The following is a 13,346-nucleotide window of genomic DNA, read 5'->3' on the forward strand; positions in this document are numbered from 1 at the left end:
TAAACAGAGAATTCAAATCTGTAGAACTGAATTTAATCTCATCTCCTCTGAGGATAATTTTGGAAAATTAAAAGAAGCCCATCAAGAGTATAATAATTTCCTACTGGATAAGGCTCATCATGCGGCTATGTTTGCAGGATATAAAAGATTCTATGAAGGTGGGAAAACAGGCAAGACGTTAGCAAGGGTTATCAAAAGTCAAGAACCCAGTAAGGGGATAAGGACAATTCGAAGTAAAAGTGGCCAAATTTCTAATGAACCAGGGGAGATACAAGGGGAATTTGTCAATTTCTTTTCAGATTTATATTCCTCCCAAATATCGGTAGGACAAGAAGAAATTAGAAGTTATTTAGAGAGTTCAGACCTTCCCCAAATAACAGACCAACAGAAGGGACAACTTGATAAACAGATTACTGAAGAAGAGATAGGGGAAGCACTGGACTCGATTTCGGGCAATACTGCCCCAGGTTCTGATGGACTGCCCTTCGAAATCTATCGGAGATGTAGGCAGGTTCTGCTGCCTATTCTCTTGGAGGTTTTAAATTGTTCACTGAGGGAAGGAAAGTTACCTAGCTCCATGAGAGAGGCCATGATTGCTCTAATATTAAAAAAAAATAAGAATGAGCTTGAGGTTGAGTCATATCGCCCTATCTCATTATTAAACACCGACATTAAATTGTTGGCCAAAACATTGGCATTGAGATTGAGGACGGTGGTGGCGGATATAGTACATCCGGATCAGTCAGGCTTCATCCCGGGGAGACATGGGGCTAATAACCTGAGAAGGATTTTCGCAGGGATCCAGATGGGCCGGGGACCCGCTCCATCCTGTCGATAGATGCTGCAAAGGCGTTCGACAGGGTGGAGTGGGTCTTCCTCTGGGAGGCTATGAAAGGTTTTGGATTTGGAAAGGAATTTATGGGTTACATCTAGAGATGAGCGAGCACTAAAATGCTCGGGTGCTCGTTACTCGAGCCGAACATTTCCAGATGTTCGAGTGCTCGTTTCGAGTAACGAGCCCCATTGAAATCAATGGGAGACCCGAGCATTTTTCAGTAAAATTATAAACTTAACGAGCACAGTGAAAATACACAGTGCAGAACAGATTGCAGATGTTCGGGAACATCTGCAATCTGTTCCGGAGACACGCGTGTAGAACGGTGTTCTCCGCAATAGTATTTGAAGAACAATATGTGTGAAGAACAACTTGCAGATGTTTGGAAACATCTGCAAGTTGTTCTTCACACATATTGTTCTTCAAATACTATTGCGGAGAACACCGTTCTACACGCGTGTCTCCGGGACATCTGCAATCTGCTCCGGAGACACGCGTGCAGAACGGTGTTCTCCGCAATAGTATTTGAAGAACAATATGTGTAGAGAACAACTTGCAGATGTTGCCAAACATCTGTAATGTGTTCTTCACACATATTGTTCTTCAAACACTATTGCGGAGAACACCGTTCTGCAAGCGTGTCTCCGGGACAGATTGCAGATGTTCCCGAACATCTGCAATCTGTTCTGCACTGTGTTCTTTCGCTGTTTTCTTCAATTAAACAATTAAATTAAATGTTTTAATTGTATCTTTTTACTGTTCTTCACTTTTTTTTTTTTAAATTAAATGCTCGTTATCGAGCAGGGCAAATACTCATCCGAGCAACGAGCCGGTCCGAGTATGCTAATAGTCGACCGAGCATCAAGCTCGGACGAGTATACTCGCTCATCACTAGTTACATCCAATTATTATACTCGGAACCTACGGCCAGGATTAGAACAAGCTGGGGATTGTCGGATGAGATTAAAATATCAAGAGGGACAAGGCAGGGATGCCCAGTATCCCCCATTTTGTTTGTATTATTTTTGGAGCCACTGGCAATTAGGTGTAGGAATAATCAGGATATAGTTGGATGGGGTTGTGGTGGCTCGAAGAATAAAATCTTACTATACGCTGATGACGTTGTTTTCACAGTCAATCAGACAGAGAGATCAGTTTGGGCGATTATGAATACCATCCGGGGCTTTAGTGAGAATTCGGGATTTGAGGTCAACTGGTCAAAATCACATATTCTCCCTTTGGATGACTTTAAAGTGGATGACACTAATGAATTGAATGTTTTAGCGAGAGGAGAATGTATAGAATATCTCGGCATAAAAGTATCAGAGAACCCCAGTACTTATATAGATAACAATTTGGTCCCTTTAATACAACGGGTGAGGAAAAAAATTGCTATATGGATAAAATTAACACTGTCACAGGTAGATAGAATGGCACTTATAAAGATGATTATTCCTCCCCAGTTGCTGTATATTATTACAGTTACTCCTATTTGGATAAAGACTAAATTCTTTAAAATCATTGAGAGGTTAATGAATGATCTTATATGGGGAAGGAAGAGGGTAAGAATTAAACTTGAAGTATTTTACAAACCAAAGGGTAAAGGGGGGGATGGTCTCTGCCTAATTTTTTTGTTTTATTTTATATCGGCAATATTACAATATAGAATAGGGAAGTTGAGGGATAAGCAGAGCTTAAGGATTGGGAATCACAATATAATAGAATTTTTGGGAAAAGTTAGAGGGGGGAAAAAATTATTATCCAAAATATATAAATTTATTATAAATAATATTAGGGAACCAGATACACATATAAGTAAAAGAAAATGGGAAAGAGATATTGGAGTGCTATCGGATAAACATTGGACGAACATCTTCCAAAATATGAACATTGTATGCTCAGAAGCAATTAGTCTGATTCAGTTCAAAATAATATATAGATTGTACTATGCCCCGGCTATGATCAATCGGTTTAAGAGAACAAAGAACGTAAAATGCCCGAAGTGCCAGGAACATAATGCAGATTTCCTCCACATGATGTGGAACTGTAATGTGGTATTGGAATTTTGGGAGGATATACATATAGAGGTGAGCCGTGTATCAGGACTGACGGTCCCTAAGACACCAGATGTCTTTGTGCTGGGAAATACGTGTGATATCGCTGGTACCTCACATCAGGTTAGATGGTTGGGAATGGCACTACAGGTGGCTCGCTGTATACTGATTTATAATTGGATATCCCCTAAAAGACCATCCATGGCAGAATGGCATAAGAGACTAGATAAAATAAAAATTTTTGAAAAAACTAAATATATAGAATTAGGAAAGGAGAAAAGGTGGCAAAAAAGATGGCTAGACGATAATATAGAGAACCAACTGTGAGGAGGAATTATGTGTGTATATATGTGTCTGTATGCATATTTTTTTTTTTTTTTTTTTTTCTCTCGCTGACTGGGAGGGGTGGGGAGGGAGGGAAAGGAATAGATTAGGAGGAAAGAAAAAGTAAGAGGGATTCTGAGGATAAAGAATAGCACTATGATATCAAATATTTATTGTTGTAGTTAAGGTGATTATAAACAAGCTGTATAAGTGAAAGTGTTATGATTATTGTTGATTGTTGAGATGCTCAGATATCAATAATATATAGTGGATTATTTGAGACGTATAGCATATTTCTAATGTACTAAAAGGTTGTTTAACACTGTGTTGATATCTTGTGATTGTTAAAATTATCCCCCGCTTTTGTTTAATGTTTTTTGTAATATTTATGGAAAATTTGAATAAAGAAATTGGAAAAAAAAAAAAAAAAAGGTACATTTATATACTTGTATATGCATCTCATGAGATGTGGAGATTTTTATAAGTGGATTAATCACAATATAATATTCTCTATGTGTCCTAAATGTGAATTGAAACCTTTAAAAGATTTTGCTAGAATGGCGAAACATCATAATAATATGGTTAAAATAAATAGCACATTTTTAGGTGTGTAGTGTGGGTACGGTATGTGTATAATAGAGGGAATAGAGGGAATAGAAGGATTTATAATACAAGGAGTTATAGAAGTGATCAATGTATCAAATATACAAGTCCCGTAATAAAACAAAATAAAATCAACCTCCTCTTTCTCGTCCTCCCTCCGCTGATGACACTTTGGCTCGCCGCATAAAGTTATTAATGTGAGCTCTCCCCCTCCGGCATCTCAGTGCACAAGGAGAGGTTAAAAGTAAAAAAAAACTGCATAAATAAAAAAAACAATAATGGGGGACAGTCATACCAAATGCCCCCCAATGTGTTCGCCAGTCACCAGTTACCCAACAACAGACATTGGGTGACAAGGTGGTTGCCGCTGCGGAGTTAAAGTGATTCCGGATCATTTTCACAAATGGCTTTTTATCGGTTACACAACGCGTTTCGGACTCTTTAAGGATTCCTTTTTCAAGTGAGAGAAGACTGTGAGCTCAGAGGTTTCTGGGTCATCCTACAACAGACATGTGCTATAACAACATTTGCCGCTTAAATAGCCACTACACACACTATAAAATGTCTATTTTAGGATAACAATAAATTCTAATCAGGGAAAAATGGCTGAAATGTAAAAAAAAACCCATTTTTTATATATTTTTTTCAGCTTTTAAGGAAAACATTTTAATTAAAAGTTAAAATTCTGTTGAAAATTAACAATAGTGTATTGTCATGCAGTTATAGGTGCACAACATGTGTATATACTGTATGTGTGTGTATTTGTTTATGTTGTTAGTCCATGTATAAGATGTGTAGAAACTGTGGAGGACATGAATCATAGGGGGTCTCAGGTTTGCCTATTTTTGCGCCTTGTTCTTTTTTTTGGCTCGTGATTTATGATGGATCTAGTTCTGCCTTAGTAAATGAGTTTTTGAATTGTCGCATGTCCGATTCATTTGCACCTAATTTGTCTCTAATTTTTACCCTACAAAGTAGATCTTATTTGTGACTAATAATGGAACGAGATTTAAAAAAAGGCGATAGAACATTCAGGGCGTCATCTCTGCACATAAAGCCTCAGCTTGTACAATGTCCGGATCACATTGTGCTGTAACTGCAGGGACTAAAAGTTACAGACAAAAAAATTTTTTAAAAAATCTTGCTGAAATGAATTTTTGTGACTTTTAGGTATAACATAGTGATACATGCCGAGCATCTGTATAGGAGGCTCTCACTATGTCAGATAAGGCGCAGGGACTCAAAACCACTAAGTGCCGGACTTTTGCTTGCACCCAAAAAGTCGCAAATTAGAGACAAATTTACTAACTGCGCCAAAAAAATATCGCAAAAAACAGCAAAAACTGTCTAAAAATCTATGATCGATGTCCCCCTGTATCTTTCTGTACAGGATGTCTGTATACTGTACGTACGAATATAAGGTGTGTATACTGTATGTATGTATGCATGTATATGTGGTGTATAAACTGTATAAACAGTGTGCATGATGTGTATATATGTCTTTATAAATAAGTATTTTATATGTTTTAGATGTTTTAGTGCAGAAGACTGTACAATATGTCCAGGGTGCGCGAGGCCCACTCGAAAATTCCAAATCACATTGTATTGAACCTGAGTGCCAAGTTGCTCATTAAATTGTATATAAGGAGTGTTATCCTTCTTGGCAACTCCAATCGACTAGTAGTGACGAGTATTCCATGTAAATTGTACTTTTACACTGGCCCTATCTTACAGAAAGTGAGATCCGATTCCTCCAGAGACAATCTACACATAATCCCCAGCGGATCATCTCAGAGTCAGGATGAGGCACATAAAGCTCAGCAGCGAGGGGGTCAGTCTCATGGTTATCCTCCCGCTCTTCTGGATAGGTAAGTGTAATATATTAACCAGATATTTATTAATAATCTATCAACATAAATGAGGTCTGTATGAAACATTCATGAATTATAAAGTTGTTGAATGAAGTCAATTGGGGATTCACTAACACAATATAGCCACATTTCTGGTGGTTTTGTGTCTTAAGTGCCTTGCACCACAGTTATCAAGGCTTTTAGACCTTTTTTTGGCTCTTTCCCGACTTGTCCGACTAAGGGAGTGTGGCCTTCGGGGAAATGGGTGTGGCTTAATGTGAAAGGGGCGTGGTTTGCAGGAAATCGTCCTTGCACCCAAAATTCTGGTGCACAGTTTAGACCAACTAAAGTATGAACAGACAGTCTTATGCTGCACCAGAATTCATGATTACATTGATAAATCTGGTGCAGCAAAAGACAAGTGTTTTCCAGCTAGAAACTGGCGGAACCTGAGACACTTTGTTAAATCCCCCCCCACTATGTCAAAGGAATTTATGAAAATTAAAGTTAATTCTAGGGATGAAAAGTGCAAATGGCAGACATGTTCTGCTAATAACATGCTCTGGATAAATTGATCATCAGCAAGTTTGACCACCTCTACAAATGGCAAAGTTTTGGCAGTTTGCTGGTCTGACATCTTCCAGGGAATAATATAGCAATGATGTGAGAGAAGTAATTGTTTCATATCATCTGGGAAAGTATACAGAGCCAAATTCAATCATTGGGATAGATTGTACACAAGTGAAAACATTCAAAACAGTAAACAATCCACCAAGAAGAGGATTTCCTACAAGGGAAGACCAAGCAATGTCAACAAATATTGTAAAAATCCCAAGAGTTGAATGATGCACTTTACTGGTGTCAGTTATCACATTAGATGTTCTAAGGGTCGGCAGGAGGAGGCTTATTTACCCTACCAAACAAAAATGGCGGCATGACCAATGCCTATTCTTCAAAACCAGCAGGTGTCAATTTATCCGTTTATAAGGCTTTAGAAGGGTTTTCCTTAAGCAGGTATTTTTGAGTTTGTGTTTCCATGACATTTTGTATTTCGAAATAGTGGTAAATTTTGGTTGACATATTTTGAATTTATTTATGAAAAAATGGTGAATTTGGTAAACATTTTGAAAAAAAATGTTCTATCTTCGAAATGTTCTGTTTTTCAAACTGATCATCTCACTACCCAAATTAGTTACTAACTAACATTTGCCATATCTCGACTTTGTGTTGGGGACATTTTAGAAGTGTCACAAATCGAACAGCATTTCCTCACATTTTTAAGAAAATTTTAGAATCAATTATTTTAGGGACCATTTCATTTCGGTAGGGGTTTTGGAAGTACTGTCAATAAAAATCCCCCAAATATCACCCCATTCTATTAACTTCACCATTCAAACTATTCAGAACAGCAGGTAGGAAGCTTGTTAACCCTTTATGTATTTTATACAAATTCAAACAGAATTAAGATCTGATTTGTAATTCACTAATATTTATCATTAATACATTCATTGAGCTGCAAAATGTACCCACATTAACTGAAATAAAATTAGAAAATGCATCTAGGAATATATTGTGCAAGTTTTTTCGAGTAGGAGGACCCCCCACATGTGGATTTGTTACGCACTGTCAGGGCACATGGCGAAACGCATAAGAGAGAGCCATTGAGCTTTTGTAGGGCAGGATAGTTTTCAGGTGCCAGGACGTGTTTGTAGACCACCTGTGGCCACGTTCACACCTGGCATTTTGGTTGCGTTTTGAAACACAATCCAAAGGTTCCACCTGTGATCACATGTTGAGGTAAGATTGCATTTCCTTTGTATTTAGTTAATGGGGGTCATTTACTAAGGGCCCGATTCGCGTTTTCCCAACGTGTTACCCGAATATTTCCGATTTGCGCCAATTGTACCTGAATTGCCCCGGGATTTTGGCGCACGCGATCGGATTGTGGCGCATCGGCACCGGCATGCACTCGACGGAAATCGGGGGGCGTGGCCGAACGAAAACCCGACGGGTTCGGAAAAACCGCCGCATTTAAAAAAGGAAATTGTGTCGCGGAGCTTGCACTCACCTTCATCCAGGATAGCATCGTGAACTTCAGTGCATTTCAGGGAACTTCAGCGCAGCAGCACCACCTGGTGGACGTCGGAGGAACTGCCTTGATGAATCCTGGCCGGACCCGAATCCACCGCAGAGAATGCGCCGCTGGATCGCGAACGGACCGGACACAATGGGGCAGATTTACTTACCCGGTCCATTCGCGATCCAGTGGCGCGTTCTCTGCGCTGGATTCGGGTCCGGCTGGGATTTAATAAGGTAGTTCTTCCGCCGTCCACTAGGTGGCGCTGCTGCACTGAAAAGCATCTAAACGCGCCGGAATTCACCGAGGCCGGCTGAGTGAAGGTAAGCGCGTCCCGATCTACACATTTTCCGTTTTTAAATGCGGCGGTTTTTCCGAATACGTCGGGTTTTCGTTCGGCCACGCCTCCCGATTTCCGTCGAGTGCATGCCGGTGCCGATGCGCCACAATCCGATCGCGTGCGCCAAAATCCCAGGGCAATACAGGGGAAATCGGCGCAAATCGGAAATATTCGGGTAACACGTTGGGAAAACGCGAATCGGGCCCTTAGTAAATGACCCCCACTGTTGCCAAAATATGTGATCACGAGTGGAGTGCGTTTCCAAATGCAACCAAAATGTTTAATGTGGCCTCAGGTACCACAAACCTTTATCCCAGAAAATTACTTTTTTATATTTCTGTGTACAGAGCTCTGTATGATGGCTTGTTTTCTGTGTAACAAATTGTACTTCCTAGTGATGGTTTTTTATATCCTGTGTATTTTTATTATGCCGTGTACTGGGAAATGGAAATATAATTCAGAATGTGGTGATATTGACAAGAAACCGCATTTACGCCATTTTCTTGTGGGCTCTGTTTTTACGTCTGCAAATGGCAACTCTAATACTGTATATTCTTTGGTTTGATACGATCACAGGGAGACCAAATCTATATAGGTTTTATTAGGTGTAAATAGATTTTACCAAAAATTGTACCAAAAGAAATTATTACTTTTACCATATTCTGTCTCCAAAAACTTTTTTTTTTGGAATAAGCTAACGTTTTCATTGCTACCATTTTGGGGCTTGTACAACCGTTAAATCAGTTTTATTACATTTTTATGTGTTGTGAAAGGGCAAAAAAGTGGCGATTCAAACATTTGAGCACATATTTCCATTACATGGTTCACCGCCGGGAATAACCATTTCTACATTTTTATAGATTGGGAATTTTGGGATGCCGTGATTCCTTATATGTCAGATTTTTTATACTTTTTCCCACTTTTTTTATATTTTCTGTTTAATATGTGTTAGGGGCTTTTTGGACATTTTAATGAATTTTATTTTTATTTATTTTATACTTACAATACTATTACCTTATATACTCGAGTATAAGCCTAGTTTTTCAGCACAAAAAAATGTGCTAAAAACCCAACCTCGGCTTATACTCGAGTAAAAAATATATAGGTTTTACCAGGTTTTTGTGGTAAAATTAGGGGCCTCGGCTTATACTTGGGTCGGCTTATACTCGAGTATATACGGTATATGAAATAGTGATCATGTGATCACTAGTTCATAATAATGCACTGCAACAACCATGTATTGCAGTGCATAAGAAGTGTCAGCCTATGCATGGAATATAAAAAATAAGTTCTGACCGGAGCTCCCGATTCTCTGGCTAACGTGTGTCCTTCTTCTTCTATATGTCACTCACCAAATAGACTACTTCACACTCCTCCAGCACAAATTCCTGAATCCTCTGATAGGAATATACCGGTACTCAGACCAACACTCCTGCGTTTCTCCTGTGACCTCCTCCGTTTGCACCATATGTTGTAGAGGATCACTAGAAGAATAGCATAGTACAGTTAAACACTCAAGATTTATTTAGATTAAAAACATACAAGAGAGCAATAAAAATGCCCATGTAAAACTCCAACATGGGACGCCAGATACACGTTCTCGCCCGACCCTGGGTTGCAAAGCCCCGGAAGAAGCCATACAGGGTGAAACCCAGGGTCAACTCTTAGATCAAAATTTAGGGATACTGGAAATCAAAGTTCACCCGTGGATAGAGAAAGGGGTAATCCATGTTTATCAGCTAATTCCGTTATACGAGAAGAATATGAGATTTCTCCCTCTTGTCATTTTGCATATGTGCAACTGGCTCACTGGTGGTCTTCTCTCAACAGGGCCGTAATGGAATGGGCTAGTCTACCCCCAATTATAAGTTTAATGTGGATGTTAGATAAGAGGAGAATTAAGAGTAAAAAATGTATATTACCTAAGTAATACAAAGATATTATAGGTTTTCTGATCATAGAGAAATGGGCTGAGGCAGTTGGAGTGGTAGAAGACCAGGTTTGGGCAGATACTATGAGAGATACTAAGAAGATACTTAAAAGTCCAGCCCATAGACTGACTCAACTGTCAATTCTGCAAAGGACATATTACACACCAAAAAAAATCTAATTTTCGGGAGAAACGGTCCATTGTAAATGTTGTGGTAGGTAGAAGGCTGATGAAATTGTGAGGTGTTGTCAAATCCCATTTAATTTTATGACCTGTATCCTAGGTATCTGGCAAAGGGACGTGGATAAGGTGCAAGGGAAATATGTAGTTAGAAAATTGTTGTTCCTTGCCAGATTTTGTATTGCAAAAAAATGGAACTCCTCGGAACCACCTTCAATTGTTCTTTGGAAACGTATTACAACAAGACTATTTTGGTTGAAGGTATTGAAAACAGTAAAATGGGTCCCACAACTAAACAGGCTTATATTGAGATGCGGCGAAAATGGATGGAGTTGCATTTTTCTCCAGAGGAAAAAAGGATTTTTGGGGTAATTTAGTTCCGACTTGCCGGTATGGGATGAGGCACAAGGTATGAGGAAGGGAGAGAGGCTACTAATGTTTGTTTTGTTTTTTTTTGTTTTTTTGTTTTTGTTTTTTTTCCCTCTTTTTTAATAACAATGGAGGGTTTTTTTGTAAGGGACTCTTCATATATTAGCTTGGGTGGTCCTAGATGAGGGTGGGGAGGTTGTTGGGGAATAAGATACTAACTCTGGAAAAGTTTCTTTCTTTTTTGATTGTGCAAATTGAAAAATGTGAAATGTAAGATTATATGTATGCAATTATATTTTAAAGTATAATAAAAATTAAATAAAAAAAAAAAATGATAGGAAGGATGTGTTTCTTTATCTACTGTTAAAGTTGCTGAATTAAAAGTAAATAACTTTCATTTCCTGACTGTAAATGTAACAATAGATATCTCTGGTTCTGTGTAAAAAAATGCAATATGTAAGATGTTAAAGTAGAATATATATATATATATATATATATATATATATATATATATATATATATATATATACACACACCTGTATGGTATAGTGACTGCAGGGATATATTTATGTGTACAGTATAGTGACTGCAGGGATATATTTATATGTGTGGTATAGTGACTACAGATATATATTTATGTTTATGGTATAAAGACTGCAGGGATAGTGGCAGCAGGGATATATTTATGTATACAGTATAGTGACTGCAGGGTTATACTTATATGTGTGTGATATAGTGACTGCAGGGATATATTTATATGTGTGGTATAGTGACTGCAGATATATATTTATGTTTATGGTATAAAGACTGCAGGGATAGTGGCAGCAGGGATATATTTATGTATACAGTATAGTGACTGCAGGGTTATACTTATATGTGTGTGATATAGTGACTGCAGGGATATATTTATGTGTATGGTATAGTGACTGCAGGAATATATTAATGTGTACAGTATAGTGACTGCAGACATATATTTATATTTACAGGATAGAGACTGCATGGATATATTTATCTGTACAGTATAGTGACTGCAGGGATATATTTATGTTTGTTATAAAAAAAAAACCCTCAAAAACAGCTCTGTAAACCAAAAAAATATAAACGTTATGCCCATTGTTACATGGCAAAAACAACAAGCAAATTTCTCACAAAATGAGTCATATATCCTCAAAACAAGTCAACCATAAAAAAAGCCATATAAATGGGGTATTGTCATAATAGTAATGACCCATAGAACAAAGATAACACATTATTTTTATGGTACGGTGGATGTCCAGGGAAAAACATGCTAAAAACCATAAAAAACTGGTCCAGAGGTCCGTTTGTAACTAGGGGTCGTCTGCAAGTCGGGTGTTCTTAAGAAGGGGACTACCTGTATGTTATAAAATCTTCCTTTATATATTTGCAGGTGTCACATGTCAGGTCCGGGGATATTCTATTTCTGTGGCTCCTAGTGTCAGGGTGCAGGAGGGTCTCTGTGTCTCCATTCCTTGTACCTTCACTGCCGACTATAAGAACAGATTCACTGGCTCTACCGGATATTGGACCAAAACAGCTCACTTCCCATATAATATTGTAGCCAGTAATAATAAATCTATCAGTGTACAAAATACAAGCTTCCATCTGACGGGAAATCCCGATTTCGGAAACTGCAGCCTGACCATAACTGACGCCAGGAGAGAAGATGGAGGACACAAATATCACTTTAGATTTGAAGAAGGAGAAGTGAAATATATTTATTACGGCTCAACGTCAACCACCATCACAGTGACTGGTAAGTGTTAGGGCCCGGCCTGCTCTAAGAATAAGACATAATGTAAGTGTGATCTATAGGTGCTATGTTACTGCATACACAATGTACAACAAATTACATGTAATAAACTAACACTTACACATAAAAGAATAAAGCACAAGCAATGACAAAGTGGTGAATGTACCATATTTTCTTCATGTAGATTGTTAATAATTAATTAATTATTTATTACATATTGGGGCACAGGTATCCAACATTTTGCTTGCCTTAATTTTTGAGACCTTTCATGATGTTTGTGCTCATTTTAGCATGAATGACAGCAAAATACGCCAACACTCTGCCTCCAATTGGTGTGGTGGGGTAAAAACATTACCCGTCCCTCCTGCCAGCCTTGGTCTAACTGTTACTAATAATGAATTTTGGGCTTTTGTGGTTTTTCTGGTAAATGTGTGGGGGCTGATTTATTTTATCAATTAATATCCATGTAATTGAGTTGAGAATATTTTTGAATGAAATTTAGATTGCCAATATAATTCCTGCTGGGTGTGTTGTACCAGTGGAGTGATCTACTTGTCTTAAAACATAAAAAGTAATCCAAACTACACAAAAACTATAGAGATGTGACACACTAGGAAAAAAAATGCTCATAAGTGTTGGGATAGCACAGATAGAACAACTGGAAAGAATCCAAAATCCTCAGTCACATATAATTAATATTTTTTCACTTCAACATCCCAAAAGCCAATAGAAAGTGATCATTACTAGGGATGAGCGAACACACTCGTTCGAGCATTAGCGTACTCGAAACTGCTCGTTGCTCGGACGAGTATTTCGCCAGCTCGAGAAAATGGTATCTCCCGCCATTTTGATTTTTGGAGGCCAGAAGCAGAGCCAATCACAAGCCAGGAGACTCTGCACTCCACCCAGCATGACGTGGTACCCTTACACGTCGATAGCAGTGGTTGGCTGGCCAGATCAGGTGACCCTGGGATAGACTAGCCGCTGGCCGCGCTGCTCGGATCATTCTCTGT

At 38.5% G+C, this 13,346-nt stretch overlaps 1 protein-coding gene across 2 annotated transcripts in view; it reads left to right on the forward strand.

Moving 5' to 3' along the window:
• Nucleotides 1-13,346, forward strand: part of LOC140134567 (myeloid cell surface antigen CD33-like) — a 336,522-nt gene that overhangs the window by 3,973 nt on the left and 319,203 nt on the right. For both annotated transcript variants that reach the window (XM_072154968.1, XM_072154967.1), the window contains exon 2: nt 5,551-5,684. In XM_072154968.1, the coding sequence (XP_072011069.1) occupies nt 5,618-5,684 (67 nt within the window). In that variant the 5' untranslated portion in view covers nt 5,551-5,617. The remainder of the gene's footprint in view (nt 1-5,550; nt 5,685-13,346) is intronic.

The sequence above is a fragment of the Engystomops pustulosus genome, chromosome 6, assembly GCF_040894005.1.
Source record: "Engystomops pustulosus chromosome 6, aEngPut4.maternal, whole genome shotgun sequence".
Lineage (NCBI taxonomy): Eukaryota > Metazoa > Chordata > Amphibia > Anura > Leptodactylidae > Engystomops > Engystomops pustulosus.